This window comes from Trichomonas vaginalis, chromosome II (genome assembly GCF_026262505.1).
Source record: "Trichomonas vaginalis G3 chromosome II, whole genome shotgun sequence".
Classification (NCBI taxonomy): Eukaryota; Parabasalia; order Trichomonadida; family Trichomonadidae; genus Trichomonas; species Trichomonas vaginalis.
The window spans coordinates 4102881-4122402 of NC_067204.1; the positions used below are offsets into that span (position 1 = coordinate 4102881).

Genomic DNA, 19522 nt, shown 5'->3' on the forward strand with positions numbered 1-19522 from the left:
GTAAGTTTCGGACGAAAGTAAGTCTGACTTGAAATGTAAGTCTCGGACGAAAGTAAGTCTGACTTGAAATGTAAGTCTCGGACGAAAGTAAGTCTGACTTGAAATGTAAGTCTCGGACGAAAGTAAGTATGACTTGAAATGTAAGTCTCGGACGAAAGTAAGTCTGACTTGAAATGTAAGTCTCGGACGAAAGTAAGTATGACTTGAAATGTAAGTCTCGGACGAAAGTAAGTCTGACTTGAAATGTAAGTCTCGGACGAAAGTAAGTCTGACTTGAAATGTAAGTCTCGGACGAAAGTAAGTATGACTTGAAATGTAAGTCTCGGACGAAAGTAAGTATGACTTGAAATGTAAGTCTCGGACGAAAGTAAGTATGACTTGAAATGTAAGTCTCGGACGAAAGTAAGTATGACTTGAAATGTAAGTCTCGGACGAAAGTAAGTCTGACTTGAAATGTAAGTCTCGGACGAAAGTAAGTCTGACTTGAAATGTAAGTCTCGGACGAAAGTAAGTCTGACTTGAAATGTAAGTCTCGGACGAAAGTAAGTATGACTTGAAATGTAAGTCTCGGACGAAAGTAAGTCTGACTTGAAATGTAAGTCTCGGACGAAAGTAAGTCTGACTTGAAATGTAAGTCTCGGACGAAAGTAAGTATGACTTGAAATGTAAGTTTCGGACGAAAGTAAGTCTGACTTGAAATGTAAGTCTCGGACGAAAGTAAGTCTGACTTGAAATGTAAGTCTCGGACGAAAGTAAGTCTGACTTGAAATGTAAGTTTCGGACGAAAGTAAGTCTGACTTGAAATGGAAGTCTGATTCTAAATGTAAGTTCTAGACTAAAGTAAGTCTGATTCTAAATATAAGTCTGATATTAAGATAAGTTTGTAACTAAAATTAAGTCTTATTCCAAAAGCAAATTTAATTGTATAATAAGTCTGGATCTAGAGTAAGCCTTAGTCTACAGCTATTCTGTGTCAAAAATAAGTCACGAACCATAGTAAGTTTCGGACTAGAGTATGTCTGTAATTCGAATCATTCATATTCTTCAATTATCCCGCCAAAAAAATTATCGTCTTTTTATCATACCATAGTTTTTATCAATCTCGTTCTACTAAAAAACCTTTATATTGGTGATTTCTTTGTTAAACCCGTATTTTTTCATGTGAATCTTATTGTATAAACTCTAAAAGTTCAATTTCCGGTCGAAAAAAACTTGAAAACAATTTGTATTCGACGAGTTAAAGAGCTCTATTTATTCTAAATTTTCCAAAAAAATTAGATCTCGTTTTTTCGCTTCAAAAAATGTTGTTTTAAGTTTTAAAATTTGTAATTCAAAATTTTTTTGGAAAGATTTACGATTTTTTAATACTGCGAATGAGTTTTATTTTACATACTCTATTGATAAATCATATTTTTGTCGAGATATAACTTTTTTTTAAAAAAATTATATGCAAAGAGTGTTATAGAATTCTAGAAGGTATAGTGCATAATTTGAAGTATACTATCAAATAAAGAAATTTTACAGTTTTTTAGTTTTATTTAGATGTACGTTATTTTAGATGGCTTCGTCGAAAACAAAGCATGTCTGTTAAGTTTATTCTTAACATGGTAAATAAAATGGCAACGAAGCCCAGTGTACTGCGTCTTATGCCGTAGTTTTTGTTATCTTCATACTCAAATACAACAAATACAAATAGATTTATTACGAAAAAACGTATAAAACAAATGATATATTTATTTCTAGACAAGTTGACGAACATGTAGCGCAACTGTATCGCTTTAGAGAACAGTTCTTCCAACACCTACTCATTCAGTGAAAGATTTAAGAAGAACTCTTACTCGACCTTAACTACCTACGCTTTGCTTGAACAATTCCCAACGAGGTTACTATAAGGTTGCAAGTCTTGTCAAAATGTAGTATGCAATACGTTGGGGAAAAATAGATATATACGAACAAACTACTACAGTCTAGCAACTAGTCTTTAAGTGTAATGTATTTTTGCTACAAAGAGCTCATAACGAAGTCAAATTTTGCAATTTGATGTCAAAACTAGCTAGTTGTTGAATCAAATAGCGTTGTGACTTTGTATACATCACGATCTTGTGGTATCAGAGCTGTACTGCTGCAGACTAATTCAACTAAACATGAGCAAGATTGGGATTTCTATTCTCTGGGGTGCGAGGCTCGTCCAAAGTTCAAGCAGCTACAGTGTTTTGGATCACCTAAAGAATTTTGGGAATTCAGTTATCCGTTACTACTCTTAAATTAAAGTAGAGCACTACAGCGAATCAATCGTAATGCCTAGTCTCTCCAGTAACAAGCTGATCTGCTATATTAACTTTAAAGCCAAATCGATTCACATTGTTGCTGGTAAGTCTGATTGCTTCAGATAGAGAGCATGAATTGCTTCTTTATCATCTAATCCCCATCCCCCTTGTTCCCGATTGGATGACATGGACAATTCATCTTTCTCTAACGAAACAAAATGACACTTTTTGGCGGCTTATTGACTCAGAAAAATTTGAGGGTTAACGAATAATTTTGGCGCCAAAAATAATTTCTCTTAATTTATTAAATTTAATATACGCACATCCATAAGTTATGCTATTTTTTCTATTTATTTTGTTCTAAAATTCTAAATATTTTTTTTTCATAACATAAAATATGATGTCTAGTCTCATTTACATAACAACATGCCTTAGAATAGGTTTTTTATTCTTTTTGTCACTTTAAATTAAGAATAAAAAGATAATTTAAATTGAATATTTGCGATTATTCTCACTAATGCTGCTTCCTCTTTTATTAGGTAGACAACAAAAAGTTAGCCTTGGACTCCCATATCAGATTTTTGATTGGTTGCGTATATAATGAGCTGGGATTGATAGACGAAAACCCAGTGAGAAAATTTTTGACACCTTAAAATTAATTTAATTTGATATTCAAAATATGCACGAAAACGTTGCCGAAATGTATGAAAATTAAGTTATAAAAATTGAAAACTAGGATATTGTTTTGATGAAGATGCGATGATCATGCCTATGTATTCAAGATAAAGAATAAGTAAAAAATTGTGCAAAAATACAGGGAATTTTCTATGTTGCTAGGATTCAATCGATTGTTTGAGGCTAAAACTACGTGCTTTAGATTCATTTTGAAGATGGGCAATCTTTTCGATTCATTGCTATCTTCAGAGTCAAAGTTTTATAACTTTATCTTTTTCATGATTGGACTCATTGTTTTCTTGCTCTTATACTTATTGACTATTTTAAACAGGAATAGATACTCATATTTATGCCGGCAACTTTTAATCAGAAGTCATCCAAAAAGAATATCATTTCCATATACCTTTGTACCGAAATATGCGCATTCAGGTGAGCATACCCTCATAACAGCCAAACCAACAGTTGATTTTACAATTGCATTTTGCATGAGAAGAAATTCTAAAGCTCTCTCAGGATTAGTACAGAAAATAAACGAATTTATGCTGAATTGTATCGATTCTGTAGGACTTTCCACTTATGAAATTTTATTAATTACAGATTCTCGAAAAAACGATGAAGTAGATGAGTTAGAACAGATTTATAAGCAATACGATAGATTACTAATCTTCGAATCCTCGTTAAAAGATCCTTGGACAGCATTATTATCCGGAATCCTTCACTGCAATGGCCGATATATTTTCTCATTTTTTCCATTTCAGGCCCTTTCTTTAACAGATCTAACCAAAATGTTTGAAAAGCTTCAAACTATGCTTTCTCAATCAAATGATCGCCGCGCAATTGTATGGGGATTATGGCCTACAACAGATTCATCATACAAGTATGTCAATACGAATTTAGGCAAATTTATCACCTGGGCTTGTAATAAAATATATAAGCTACATAATTTAGATACTACAGCATTATCGCGTAGCAGATGCCAACTGATGACTAGAGAAGCTGCTTTAGATATTATTCCAAATGTTGTCACTGATTTTGCAGCAGATTGTGAAATGTTAATAATTTCTGGGGAATTAGAAGTTCCATGTTCATATTTTCATAACACTTTAGTTCTTGAAGAACGAGCAAACTTCAAATCTATATATAGAGTTGGAGAATTAATGATATTGCTAATTTTAGAAGTCTTGGATCTTGCTGGATTCTATAATATTAATCATTACTATTTCCAAAATTATGCTGCACGTTCTATCCTTTGAATAAATTATCTTTTGTTTGTATGTTTTATAATTAACCGTGACAAATCAATCTTTTTTATTTAGTAACGGTGCATTATACTATTTCATTGAAAGTATGTGCCCAATAATATGACGCTTTTCATTTTTTAAAAAATGAGCGTATTGTATTCAATTTTTATGCTTTTATTTCCACAGCTTTCATTTTACGTTACAAACAAAACAACATTTATGTACTTTTATCAGCCATCTGGCCAGCTAATGCAATCTTTAAAGCACGAAATGTATCGATTGGAATCGAAATTTAAGAAATCTCCTGATATAGATATAAAATTGATTAACTGTCAAAGTCATTATATCACGTGCAAAAAAATTATGAAGTTAAATACACTTCCTCACTTCTTTTATTTTCAAAATCACACATTAACAGAATACATGGGATATAAAGATGCAGAATCCATGGAAGAATATATAAATAAAGAAATTAATAATACAGAAGTCTTTCCAAAAACAATATTTCGAGGTAATTCCACAGTTCGCGATAGATACGTCAAAACTGGCGCTTGTGTTATATCTGCTACAATGCCACAGAAATTTGGCTTTAGAATTCGTCAAATATTTGCAGAAGTATCCAAAAATCCAAGAGTAATATTTATCCACGACTATATTGACGAAATTCCCGAGGAATTTTATGACGTCCGTATAAGAAACATCCACACGAGACTTAATGCAACGAATTTTTATTCGCCGTTACAAACACAAATTGTGTGCGATAAATTTGACCAATCAGATCTGGATTACATTAAAAGCGTTCAAAGTACTCCTCCAACAGCTCCATTACCTGGAATTGATGAGCGTAATTTTGAATTATCAAAATATTTTATCGACAAGTATTTACACGCAAGTATTCACGATATTACTGAAGACCATAAACGGGTCGTTCATGATATTATTACGAATGAGCATCAGCCTTTGATTTTAGATTATTTATCCACGCAAGCAATAATTTTGCAGGCAATACTGAAATATCGGATTAGCCTTCAAACTCCACAATGATTTCATTATACAAAATAATGATTTTTTGATGGATTCAAAAAAAAAGGTTGCAGACATACTAAAATGTTATTTATGTGGCTTGTATTTACTAGCATATGTAATTTGGTGCTAACGTATACCATCAATTTCATTATAACACAGACATATATATTACTATTAGAATTTTATTTTAATTCAATGATAAAATCAAACATTCCTTTTTGAAAATCGTTCTATCTTGTTATTATCTTTGAATGCTGCATCAAGAACTAACAATTTACAATTTTTATTCAAATTATAATATAAAATTATAGCATATTGGTTTTCAAAGTATGTTTGCTAAAAGTAATTGCGCTTATCGTTTACCCCGCATTAACACATATAAATTTGTATTAAAAAATGATATCAAATCAAAAATATGGCTTCCTTGCTAAGAAAAGCGTCAAATTTATTATGTTTCTCCTTAGCCGAAAGTGTATAAATTGGCAGTTAGATTTATAGTATCCTAACTGTTTTTTGTAAAGTTCGTCATATCTTTAATGGTACTATTTCAGCGTGTACAATGAATACAAAAATTCTAAGAGTGCCACATAAAATAGTACTTTAGACTTGAGTTAATGCTACCAAGCAAATGTTAAAAAGATGACTTTAGTGTTTTGATAATCAAAGATTAAAATCATTATTGTCTAAATCAATAATCATAACGACAGAAGTTAATGTTTTTTCATCAGTGCTTTAAATCCACTTTTAAAAGTATACCTCAAAAAAATATCAAAAAAAAATTGGCCGATAGGTTTGGCTTTAATTTTTGTCTGCTTTTATGATTTGATATGGATGTTATAATTTTAAAAGTTGAGCCAAATTCACCAATAGATTTTTGAGATTTGCAAATACTCAATAATTTTCAGCGTGTTATCTTTTATTAAAAGAACTATTTGGTTTCAGTATCATATAAATTGATATTTACTTTCTATTTGAACCTTCATTTAGCTAATGATTTAGTAATACAGATTTCATCTAATCCTTATAAGAGAATTTTGAATTTGTTATAATAAAAAAACAAACAGATATAGCTTACACTTCTATAATAAAGATACCTTTTATAGAAATCAGTATGAAATGTGTTTTTTGACACGTAAAGCTCTCAATTCATTATAACATGTTTGTCGATTTTTATATATTTTTCGCTTTCATTATCTATGATATTAAAAATTATGTCATCAGAATGTGAAATAATTAAACAAATGCCCTGCGGGAAGTATTTTATACTAGAATTTATAAAAAAAATCACTGTACGTTTAGCCTACTGGTTATGTCGTGGGGTTCAAAGGCAATATGTTCAAATCAGTAAGCACCCAGTTTTTTTATTTTTTTATTTTTTTTAACAAGGTGAATATAACTTTTGATCGAAATCAATGAGTTACATGAATTATCATTTATCTAACTACAATTAAATTGTGAAAATATACTATCCAATATTAGCGTTTAATAAAATCAAAGATTATTGACTTATATTTTGAAAGTAATCTAAGCAGAATTTAGATATCCAAATTCTAAATATCTTCATGCTTAGATGCTAGATAATATATTCTTATTTGAAAAATTTATAATGTTATTATTTTCTTATTTGATATTTACTACAAGCAGAAAAGCATTTATATTGTAAATTAACAGATTATGATAATTATACTCGTTTTTATATGTTCTTAATGAAGAATATCAAACGTATTTCTATGAGTTTTAAAAAATGAAAAGTTTTAATATGGCTAATATATTTATTATCATTAATAGAATAAAAAAGTTTTTTTCGCATATCACTCGATGATTTACCTTCGAGTTTTGATAAATTTCGAAAAAATTTAAGGAATGCTCTTTGAATTTCTTTACCTATAAGCATATTATCTGCCGTATTATTTTTCGCTAATTGTAGAATTTTATTTAATTTTAATAATTAACCTTCTAAGCTTATTGAGAGATCACATTGTATATTTGATACGTAGTACATATGCTAAATCTGTGAATTAGATTGTAAGATATTGAACAAACGTTCTTAAACATTTTAGATTTTAGGGAATTACTGAATTAAACTATATTTCTTATATGATATCTTCATGTTTGGATGCTTTGGGTATAATTTATTGGGCTTTTTCTATCCAAATGTTTGGCAATGGTAACCCAATTTCTAACAAATTTATGATGGAAAAATTTATGACTTTTATGGAGCCGAAAAAAAAGCATAGAATGAATAAGACTATTAAAGATAAGCTGTAATTTGATTGTGAATTTTAAGAAAAGAATTTGGATTAAAATTTGAAATTCTTTTTTTTTGAAAATTAGCCGATGATATGCTTAAGCTAAAAATTACTAGAAGCGGTGTGATATAATTTATATAAAAAAACTCATAATTGCCATTATTATTGGTACATATAAAGTCAAATTATAATTTGCAGTTATGCTTTAATCAAAATCTATATTGAAACGCTTTGTCACATCCATTAAAAAGGCTGTCGCATATAAATCCAAACATTTGCTTGGTATGTACTTTTCCATTTTAACGTCCTGATTGATATAAGCATGTTTTACACTTTAAAATAGTAATTATGACAACCTGTACACCATAGAAGTAGGCTATAACAAGAAAAATTAGATTGACATCGAATAATTTCAAGATTTAGAAACAATTTGTAGCTTTCTCAATTATCTAGAGTTAAAATTCATTTATAATGAGGTCATATATTTTAATTATCTTGTAATCAATGTTCGAACATTACCATTAAAGGAATTTTTACTTTAATTAAATTTAAAAAATATAATTTGTGACTAAAAATAACAAACAAGTTTAATACAAACAAAATAGTATACAAATATACAAAAGAATTATCATTTAACGAATATTTCAATCTGAGATTTGAAATTTATGATAGTTATAATAAAGGAGCTCTATTTTGAGAGCTATGCAGCGAAGTAGAGTGTGGTTACATGACTATAATTCACTTTGTTTTCAATTGTCATTGTGCGAAGTGTACTCCTTAAGATTTGTGAAAAATTGCCTTTATTTATGAGATCAACAATGTGTTTTGGATGACGTTTCGCATTTAGAATAGCAAACTCTAGATTCTCATATGTGATCCCGTTATGAAATCTACTTAATGTATTATGAATGTATGTTTCAAAATCGCTGAATTTGTTTGCCTTCTTGGCAAAATTTGATGGTAAAATGACATTTTCTGGGAATAATTGAGCAATATGGCTTTCTTCATATAATGGATCATTTTCAAGAGGATCAGATTTGTCATTATGAGGATCTAAATCGTTTAATCCTTTCTTGCGTGATTTTTTTTGGTTGGGTTGTCAAAAACATCTTTTTTGACAGATAAACGTGAAAAAATACTATAACCTGAAATTGGATTTGATATATGTGTTGACATTAAAATTTTTGAGTGAAATTGATTAATTTCATTCACCCAACTAAGCAATACATCAACGCTGGAATTACTATTATATCTAAATCCACATTTGGATAACAAGGCATATGCATATTCTTTGCACATTTCATATTGACGTGAATCTTGACGCATTGTGTAAATGTCTTCAAATGTAATACCAGCTTGATAGTCACGTGAATGGGTTTTCCAGTCAATATCGTATTTTTTATGAATTTTGAGTGTTAAATTACATTCTGCAATAGATGTTTCGGTTGTTGACAAATCATACTTAAAATGAGCCATGACGCGAAGTAAACCATTCAAATGTTCTTCCGTCATGGTTGTCAAATGAGAAAAATTGAAAAATGTTGAATTAATACTGAAAAAATATTGGAAACAAATGATTGTTGCTGTAAGATGCTTTACAACTTCCCAAGTTCCCATATAATAGACCGGATAAATGTTTCCGTCTATTTTGACAACACCAAGATTTGTCTTAATGTGACGGTCTCTCATTTGAATGCAATGATGTACCAAGAGCAGATATGCAAACCACATCATTTGACATCTTGTGTCAGCATTAAATGCCTCATTTCGTATGCTTTCATACCAGAATGCAAGTGGAGCTATGAATAATGCTTCATTATAATAGTTTTTTTCTAGAAGCGCCTTTACAGCTCTAATTGAAAATATTGTGATCGGATATTTATCTTTTATCCTTCCCAGAGGTGAAGTATCATTAAGAGCATCACCTAATTCGATTGCATCTCTGATCTTGTTAACATCAACAATTGTATTCAGATCAGATGGATGAACTAAAAGCTTAAGTGTTGCATCGAGTAATCTGGTACGTTCAAGTTTTGACATATGTATGAGATCATTAATCCATACAACTTGATCTCCTTTCTTTAAGATAGCAGTAGCTCTTTTAAATATTTCTTCGGGATCATTACCTTGCAAAATTTCATTAATAAATTCATCTTGATGCTTATCATATCCGGGATCTCCATCAGTAATGATGACTCTAACTCTTAAGTGCTTTCGTATTTCTTCGATTGCTGCATCAATTTCGTGGATAATTCCACTTGCAAACCCATTGGCATGTTCTATAACATGTAATATAACATTTGGCGCATCAAAATTTAGGGGCATACCAAGAAATATGAATAAGTATTTGATTTCTTCTCCATTTTCATCAACAGGACCTTTTTGGTCTTTAGAGGACCAGGTAGAGAGTGCAACTGCATCTATTGCTATTGCCCATTCATATTCAGGTGTATTTTCTACGTGATAGTTCATGCTTTCTAACATTCGCGGAATGAGCTCAGCATGTTTAACAAACTGTTTCATATTCATTATGTCTTCATGAAACCTATTGTACAATGTTACAGGCGTAGGAAAAGGTAAACAAAATTCCAAGAGAACATCATATGCTGCTGGTGATTTGCTATGTATTAAGAATGCCAAATCTACCAATTCACTTTCACCTCCATATCTATAACCTCTTTTATCTTTTCTACAAATGTTTTCCATAATAGTATGTATAATATTTCTTGTAAATTCAGGAACATGTTCCGGAAATTCTGTATTCCAGTAAGTTCTGTCTTGGTGATCATCGTTGTCTTCTTCTATTTCCTTTGTTTTTCTTCCAATATTCTTATTCAACAGACTTCTGCGCATTTCAGCCTTTATTGCGTCTAAGTCTTCTAGGTAGGCTTTATACATATGCATTTTTCCGGTTCCTGTATACGGGAATACCTGAACATCAGTTTCAAATGATCTTTTGTAAATTTGTTTTCGAATATCTTGATTAAATTTAACTAAAAACGTTTCTCGGTCTCCTTTTATTTCAATTTCAAGTTCTTCAATCTTCTTTTTAAGTTCGTTGATGTCTGAGAGAGGAATATAGAATCCAACATTCATTAACTTTTTGAGAGAATGTCAGACCAATCTGAATAAAATAAACTTAATATTTTCTATAATTTCATACTAGAATAGAATTGGTAATGATATTTAATATCTTTTTGCTTCACTTGTAGAAATTATTTTGAAATTAATTTTTTGTAATCGACAAGATACAATTTTGTTATGACCAAATGTTGTCACTACTAATTTAAATTCCATTTACAACAGCTACTTTATAAACATCCATCCAAAATTGAAGATTCCTAAAATTTCAAAATGGAAATATGCAATATGAATGATGAAATCATATCCAATAGTTATGAAATTCATCATACATAAGATAAAAGATAGAAAAATAAGCAAATATGAAAATTTAATGCATAATGATATGTGAATAACTGTAAAATTGCAAAACCACATCAGCATCAATTATTGGCATAAATATATATTCTTTTGATTGTATATGCATTTCTGTTTTGGAAATAACTTTCAGATTAAACTTGTTAAGCCCATTCATAGATAATTTGCACGAAAACAGTTCTGAACAACTTAGAAAATGGTCTTTGTCTAACTACCAGAAATAATTTATTGATAGAAATGTCTTTTAAAAAAGAAAATTTCATATTAGGCATCCGTAAAGGTTTTTGTTTGAATGTTGGGGGTTAAGGAGTGTAATAGTCAAGATATTAGATAACTAAGTGTATGAAGTTGTCATCTATGTTGATAACAGCGGAAAATTAAAAATAATTATTAAATCATAACTTTTTGTCTCATGAAAACCATAAAAAAAAGTATAAAACTAAAGGTTTTTAGATTCATAAAAACTAGATTTTTTTTGATATTTTGATTTTTGAGGTATACTTTTAAAAGTGGATTTAAAGCACTGATGAAAAAACATTAACTTCTGTCGTTATGATTATTGATTTAGACAATAATGATTTTAATCTTTGATTATCAAAGCACTAAAGTCATCTTTTTAACATTTGCTTGGTAGCATTAACTCAAGTCTAAAGTACTATTTTATGTGGCACTCTTAGAATTTTTGTATTCATTGTACACGCTGAAATAGTACCATTAAAGATATGACGAACTTTACAAAAAACAGTTAGGATACTATAAATCTAACTGCCAATTTATACACTTTCGGCTAAGGAGAAACATAATAAATTTGACGCTTTTCTTAGCAAGGAAGCCATATTTTTGATTTGATATCATTTTTTAATACAAATTTATATGTGTTAATGCGGGGGTAAACGATAAGCGCAATTACTTTTAGCAAACAAAAAAAAAAAAAAAAAGGTAATGGGGCCTCCAGGCACTTCGTGCCCTCTAGCCCTGAAGATGTTTAGTATAATGAAGTTTTTTTTTTTTCTTGGGATGGCCTTCCAGGCACTTCGTGCCCTCTAGCCCATAAAAAGTTTAGTATAAATGAAGTTTTTATTCGGAAAATTGTTAGTCTTCTGGGTCGAAAACATTATATAATGTTTCACTTTTCACAAATTATATATGTTTTCATATTTTGTCACTTTTCTGTCACTTTTCAGGTAAAAACATTTTTATTATTATATATAAATGAATTTTACAAAACCTCCGTTACCGTTCTTTGGAAATAAGAGTAAATGTAAAGATATTATATTGAGAGAACTTAAGAAACTACCGAATGGTCTAACATTTGTAGATTTGTTCGGTGGAAGTTTCTATATATCCCATTTGTGCCATATAATATTCCCAGACTCAAAGATTATATGCAATGACTTCGACAACTATATGGACCGTCTCAAACATATACCAGACACAAACAATATATTGAAAGAGTTAAAAGAAAAGATACCTATAGGTAAGATGGAACGTATACCATTAGATAACAAAAATATTGTGAGAGAGGTTTTGAAAAAAGCAGAATATATAGACTGGGATAGTATATCTGCTAGACTATTATATAGTGGTTCTATAAGAGTTCATGACATTGAAACACTTATGTCAAAAGTTTTATATCTTAACTATACAAATGTTTTCAAAGAGGACATAGAAAAATATATTGAGGGTATAGAGTTTGTGAGATGTCATTGGACAGAGTTGTATGAAAAATATAAAGACAAGGAAAATGTTTTCTTTATAGTGGACCCGCCGTTCTATAACACATGGGATTTTCAATACCAAGTAGACTGGACTTTGAGAGACTCTTTAGAAACTTTAGACGTTTTACATAACCATCCATGCTTTTACTTTACATCCGATAAAAGTGGTTTGGAAACCGTTATGAGATGGTTAGAGGACATACATGACTATGAGTTTAGATATGACAAGATAGAATATGAGAGAGGTCCTATAAACCGGAGAAAGTGTCATAACAAAGAAATTTTATTAGTAAGTAAATGTGGTTTGAAATAGGACTACTTGTTTTAGGTTTTTTCCATTGTGTCATTTATTTATTTGACGTGGCAGAAAAGTACAGAGAATATGAAGATGAACCAATGCCTGCAAATGTTCAGTATATGTACTCGTAAGAGATATTTTTATCTAATATTAAATGGACGCACAGAACTTAGCGAATGCACAGCAACCTGGACAACCAAACCCAGAGAATATTCCAAATGAAGTTAGAATACAAACTGCAATGGCAAACTATGGTCAAGTGCCAACAGATGTACAAATGCAAACTGCCATGTCAAATGACGCTGCGTTAGGTTTGCCACCATGGTATGCAAATATGAGATGGAAAGAGTTTTATACAAACCCTGAAGTGGGATATAAACAACTTTATGCAGATGACGCGAACACAGGAGTTGACCCAGAATATGTTTTCTACCAGAGGAGAAACAGAATGTATGAGCTCCAGTTAAAGAATGCTATAGAACTCAACAGGAAACGTAAGAGACTAGGCGGACATTAGATTTTTACATATAGTAAAATGGGTTTCTTCAGTAAGATAGGAAACTTCTTTCGAAATGTTGGAAGAGGTATATGGAATGGAATAAAATCTGTCGGAAGAGGAATTTGGAACGGTGTCAAAAATATTGGTAAAAGGGTAGGTCAGTTCGTTGGTATTATACCTAAAGACCCTGAACCAGAAGAGCAAGCTCCTGTTATACAACAGCCTGAACCTGCACCACAGTCTAGTTGGCAACCAAATCCAACACCTCAACCGTATTAAAAAATTATATTTTTACCGTTCGATAGTAGTTGTATATGAAACTAAGTTCTAAGTAAAACACATGGTATAATGGAATTATTCTTTTTCTTCCATCTGTAGTAAACCATACTTGAAAGTCTGAAATACTTCCACTTGGTGGTTCGTATAACTTTGTAGGTTTTTCGTAAAAGTCATTTGCCAAGCATAAGAAAGAGTTTTGGGCGCCAGAAAATGAAGCATGAACAATAATAGCAGCTGGGTCGAAAACATCTTTAAATAAATATGGTTCATCTCTTGCATATCGACTGTAAATATTTGCTAAAGGAAGTTCGACTTTCTGATTTAACATTCTTTGCAAATAATACCATGACATTGCAGTGAATTCTGTATATATTTGTTCGTCTTTATTTGGATTGTTTTCGTAGATTTGAAATGACACTTGTGAATTTTGTTTGTCATATACAATTCTCACATAAAGTGTGCTCTCGGTATTTGCATATTCATCAGCATATTTTGCATAACATGAATTTATTTTATCTTCTATATTTTTTAACGCAGTCTGTAGAGAAGATGAAAGGTCAACTTGTATTAGCTCAATTTCTTCCCACATTTTTCGTTTCCCTTCAGATATATAATCTATATGAAACCTTACAATAAATGGAAAACTTTTATCTTCTACAGACACAAACTTCATTCTACGAAAGCCAATAGCTTTTGTGACAGATGGGTCTCTTAGCCATCTTAATGGGTAGTCAAAACGATAGCCTTCATGCTTTACGGTCTCTGTCTCAAACTTTTGACCGACATTAGTAAAAAGTTCATCTAATGGTTTAGTTGTAGCAACTCTTGAATTTTCTTTTTCTATTGGAAGCATATTTTATCTAGAATAAAAATGTCAAATGAAACAGCGTCTATGAGAGAAATACAACACAACCGACAACTCATTATGCAAGCTCTAAATAAGAACACAACAAACTTTTCAAACTATTCTAAGATATCTGAGTCATTGAAAGAAGGAAACTTTAAAAATGACAATAAACCCAATGAACGATGTGAGTTTCCTGTTTCAAGACAATAAGAACCATACTGTCTGTAATAATCCAACAAAAGGAACTTTAAACGAGAAACCTATAAATGAACTTCTTTGAAAACAGATGTTGACAACAAAGCTGACAAAGAATATGTAGACGATGCATAAGCAAAAGAAGAAGAAAGAGCTAACAATGCTTATGCAACAAAAGAACATACTCATCCTGAACTAGCAGACAAAACATATGTTGACATAAAATGTCAAGTGAAGTGACGAGAGCTGAAAACGAATATTCTAAAAAGACTCATACACATTCTATATCTGAAATAACAGACTTACAAGAAACCTTAAACAGGAAAAGTGCCGTTGGACATACACATACCATTGCAAATATTACAAACTTACAAGAAACCTTAAACAGGAAAAGTGCCGTTGGACATACACATACCATTGCAAATATTACAAACTTACAAGAAACCTTAAACAGGAAAAGTGCCGTTGGACATACACATACCATTGCAAATATTACAAACTTACAAGAAACCTTAAACAGGAAAAGTGCCGTTGGACATACACATTCTATATCTGAAATAACAGACTTACAAGAAACCTTAAACAGGAAAAGTGCCGTTGGACATACACATTCTATATCTGAAATAACAGACTTAAACGTTAGCCTTGAAAATAAAGCAGATAAAACATATGTCAATGAAATATACCAAAGTTTGATAGGAACAAAAATATTGAAACTATTGTTGGTGACTTTTCTGTCAATGAAGAAAATAAATATTTTAGATGGCAGTTTTGTACAGTCCTTAGAAAATGGTACACGGTGTAAACTCATTCCGAAAAATAACAATGAAATGTATGTAAGCTATAAAAAGAATGATGGTACACAAGTTAAAGTTCCATTAGACAACAACTGCTACTTAAACTTATATGGAGACGAACAAAAGAAATATTTAAGAGTTTATGAAATGACAGATATGACATTGCCTGACCCAGCTCCAGCACCATATTATTATGACTATGGAGATGACGTCAGAACACCACATGTAGATGAACAAAAGCTAACATTATATTTAGATTATTATAGATATAAAAAGATATAATGCAATAGAAAAAACGAGAATAGTATACTATTATGAAGATGACAGAAATAAATATTATAGTCAAGATTTTACCTACCTGAAAACATAAGATTATATTATAAAAATATTCTGACACAAACCAGAAGAAACCTGAAATAGTTGCACTATATTTAAGTTCAAAAGAGACAATCCTATAATGTCTCATATGTTTGATTTAATGAACCCAGTAGGTTCTATTTATACATCTATGGAAGCAAGAGGTCCTCAAGTAATGTTTGGTGTTGGTGCATGGGAACAAATAGTCGACAGGTTTTTGTATTGTGCAAACTCTTCAAAGGAAACAGGTGGAAGTAAAACGATTTCAGGTGAAAATTTACCTGCACACAGTCACTACATAGATTTAAGTACATCTCAAGCAGGTTGCATAGGCATAGATATTGGGATTGGTCAGGAATGACAAAAGGTAAAGGATATGATGTTAAAGACGACGTTAAGTTTGCTAATAATTGTTACTGGAGTACACTCAGGGAAGAAGGAAACCAATACACATTTCGTTTCAGGATATACGCAAACAACGGGACAAAGTAAAGAATACATGCCACCTTACATGACAGTTTACGCATGGTATAGAATTGCTTAGTCGTCATTTTCAACTTCTTTAGCATATTCGTCAGGAGTTGTCTTATATTTGTTAGGAACTGTCTTGAAAGTATACCACCTTGAACTTTGACAAGTTTGAAACGAGGTCTGACAATAGTAGTTTTATCTTCTGCTTGCAGTGTGTACATTTTGCCATGTTGCCTAAAACTTCATAATATTCTCTTGTATACTTTCTTCTATTTTTACGAACACGAATGTGAGTACCTGTCGGGTTCCCATTGTTGTCATAGTCAATAGTATTTTCATATGGGTCGCGTTTAGGTATTTCTATTTTTACTTTGTCACCTTTCTGAAGTTTGAAGCCCGGGATTCTTTTCTTGTTTGTCCTTTTTGACTAAATTATTAAATATATAGTCTTTCTCTAAGTCAGGGTTGTTTTTCATTTCTCGGGGAGTGGTTTCCCAAACCTTTTTGTTTACGGTTATTGTAAATATTTAAAACTTGTCTCATCTTTGCCATGGAGAAGTGTCATACTTGTCGTCATATGACATTTCATTTGCTTCACCACCTTGTGGTTGGTTTAAGTCTCTTAACATTTTTATACAACCGTCAATGACACCAAGAGCAGAATGGTTTTGGTCGACAATGAAATATTGGTTTACATTTTTTGAACGCAGATAGTTTTTAATATCATCTGATTTGAAAGAACTTTCACAGTCAGATGTCAGTTTTGTTGGATGGTATTTGTTCAACGAATATTGTCAAAGCAGTTTTCACATCTAAAATATTTTTTGGACCATAATGGTAATGGCTTCACAGTATCTTGTGTTTTGACAACAAATATTAACCAGTATGGAGGTCCATCTGTTCTAACTCTCGAATGTTTTCCAAGATATCCATAAACCAAGCATTTGGTGTTGAACTAAAGATTTTTATCATGAGTGCTTTCTTTTGTCGCTTTAGAAACATAGGGGTCCTTGTTCGGATTCGTCATTTTTTACCCTATAAGAAATGGGTTTATTTGGCGCATTAGCAGGAGTTGCATCCAGATTTTTGCCGCAGTGGGAACAATAGCCAGAGGTGCATTTGGAATTGGAAAGAAGATTTTGAGTACATTAGGTATACTTAAAGAGAAAGCACAACCTATTATACAAACTGTACAGAAAGGTTGGGATGTAGCACGAGATGCACAAATCTTATTCCAAATCCTGACAAGAGGAAAAGTTCAAGGATGGATGGACAATGTAGGAAGACAAGCAGGAAACTATTATAACAAAGCAAATGACTACTATAACCAAGCAGGACACTAATAGTGACCAAGGTGAAAGATTTTTAACAGAGGATATAACCATGCACAACAATGGGTAAACAATAACCAACCTCAAATGGACAGATGAGTTTTCTGTTTCAAGACAATAAGAACCATACTGTCTGTATAAATCCAACAAAAGGAACTTTAAACGAGAAACCTATAAATGAACTTCTTTTGAAAACAGATGTTGACAACAAAGCTGACAAAGAATATGTAGACGATGCAATAGCAAAAAGAAGAAGAAAGAGCTAACAATGCTTATGCAACAAAAGAACTACTTCATCCTGAACTAGCAGACAAAACATATGTTGACAATAAAATGTCAAGTGAAGTGACGAGAGCTGAAAACGAATATTCTAAAAAGACTCATACACCATTCTATATCTGAAATAACAGACTTACAAGAAACCTTAAACAGGAAAAGTGCCGTTGGACATACACATACCATTGCAAATATACAAACTTACAAGAAACCTTAAACAGGAAAAGTGCCGTTGGACATACACATACCATTGCAAAATATTACAAACTTACAAGAAACCTTAAACAGGAAAAGTGCCGTTGGACATACACATACCATTGCAAATATTACAAACTTACAAGAAACCTTAAACAGGAAAAGTGCCGTTGGACATACACATTCTAAATATTTCCTGACTCAAAGATTATATGCAATGACTTCGACAACTATATGAACCGTCTCAAACATATACCAGACACAAACAAAATATTGAAAGAGTTAAAAGAAAAGATACCTATAGGTAAGATGGAACGTATACCATTAGATAAGAAAGATATTGTCAGAGAGGTTTTGAAAAAAGCAGAGTATATTGACTGGGATAGTATATCTTCTAGACTATTGTATAGTGGTTCTATAAGAGTTCATGACATTGAAACACTTATGTCAAACGTTTTATATCTTAACTATACAAATGTTTTCAAAGAGGACATAGAAAAATATATTGAGGGTATAGAGTTTGTGAGATGTCATTGGACAGAGTTGTATGAAAAATATAAAGACAAGGAAAATGTTTTCTTTATAGTGGACCCGCCGTTCTTTAACACATACGATTTTCAATACCAAGCAGACTGGACTTTGAGAGACTCTTTAGAAACTTTAGACGTTTTACATAACCATCCATGCTTTTACTTTACATCCGATAAAAGTGGTTTGGAAAGTGTCATGAGATGGTTAGAGGACATACATGACTATGAGTTTAGATACGATAAGATAGAATATGAGAGAGGTCCTATAAACTGGAGAAAGTGTCATAACAAAGAAATTTTACTAGTAAGTAAATGTGGTTTGAAATAGGACTACTTGTTTTAGGTTTTTCCATTGTGTCATTTACTTATTTGACGTGGCAGAAAGATATAGAGAATATGAAGATGAACCAATGCCTGCAAATGTTCAGCATATGTACTCGTAAGAGATATTTTTATCTAATATTAAATGGACGCACAGAACTTAGCGAATGCACAGCAACCTGGACAACCAAACCCAGAGAATATTCCAAATGAAGTTAGAATACAAACTGCAATGGCAAAACTATGGTCAAGTGCCAACAGATGTACAAATGCAAACTGCCATGTCAAATGACGCTGCGTTAGGTTTGCCACCATGGTATGCAAATATGAGATGGAAAGAGTTTTATACAAACCCCGAAGTGGGATATAAACAACTCTATGCAGATGACGCGAACACAGGAGTTGACCCAGAGTATGTTTTCTACCAGAGGAGAAATAGAATGTATGAGCTCCAGTTAAAGAATGCTATGGAACTCAGAAGGAAACGTAAGAGACTAGGCGGACATTAGATT

The 19522-nt window shown here is 31.5% G+C and overlaps 6 protein-coding genes and 1 pseudogene across 7 annotated transcripts, besides 1 other annotated feature; 5 read left to right on the forward strand and 2 right to left on the reverse strand.

Annotated features, from left to right (window-relative positions):
* Positions 1 to 2746: 2746 nt before the first annotated feature.
* TVAGG3_0483050 (dolichyl-phosphate mannose synthase) lies at positions 2747 to 4246 on the forward strand (the record flags this gene model as incomplete). The annotated part of the gene is made up of 1 exon (XM_001295138.1): positions 3482 to 4195. The coding sequence occupies one exon, from the start codon at positions 3482 to 3484 to the stop codon at positions 4193 to 4195; it is 714 nt and encodes a 237-aa protein (XP_001295139.1).
* An 89-nt stretch (positions 4247 to 4335) lies between these two features.
* TVAGG3_0483060 (glutaredoxin domain-containing protein) lies at positions 4336 to 5825 on the forward strand (the record flags this gene model as incomplete). The annotated part of the gene is made up of 1 exon (XM_001295139.1): positions 4352 to 5227. The coding sequence occupies one exon, from the start codon at positions 4352 to 4354 to the stop codon at positions 5225 to 5227; it is 876 nt and encodes a 291-aa protein (XP_001295140.1).
* Positions 5826 to 8163: 2338 nt separating this feature from the next.
* Positions 8164 to 10618, reverse strand: TVAGG3_0483070 (uncharacterized protein; the record flags this gene model as incomplete). Its single annotated transcript, XM_001286151.2, has 1 exon — positions 8521 to 10554. One exon carries the CDS (start codon positions 10552 to 10554, stop codon positions 8521 to 8523), a length of 2034 nt encoding a protein of 677 aa, XP_001286152.2.
* A 1195-nt stretch (positions 10619 to 11813) lies between these two features.
* Positions 11814 to 19522: part of a mobile genetic element that runs on past the window's edge.
* TVAGG3_0483090 (uncharacterized protein) lies at positions 13067 to 13379 on the forward strand (the record flags this gene model as incomplete). Its single annotated transcript, XM_051235921.1, has 1 exon — positions 13067 to 13379. A coding segment is annotated over one exon (313 nt), but the record flags the coding sequence as incomplete, so codon positions are not given.
* On the reverse strand, positions 13695 to 14543 carry TVAGG3_0483100 (uncharacterized protein; the record flags this gene model as incomplete). The annotated part of the gene is made up of 1 exon (XM_051235922.1): positions 13695 to 14543. One exon carries the CDS (start codon positions 14541 to 14543, stop codon positions 13695 to 13697), a length of 849 nt encoding a protein of 282 aa, XP_051093746.1.
* TVAGG3_0483110 lies at positions 14562 to 16296 on the forward strand (annotated as a pseudogene). Its single transcript has one exon. A coding segment is annotated over exon 1 (1735 nt).
* Positions 19280 to 19519, forward strand: TVAGG3_0483120 (uncharacterized protein; the record flags this gene model as incomplete). Its single annotated transcript, XM_051235923.1, has 1 exon — positions 19280 to 19519. The coding sequence occupies one exon, from the start codon at positions 19280 to 19282 to the stop codon at positions 19517 to 19519; it is 240 nt and encodes a 79-aa protein (XP_051093747.1).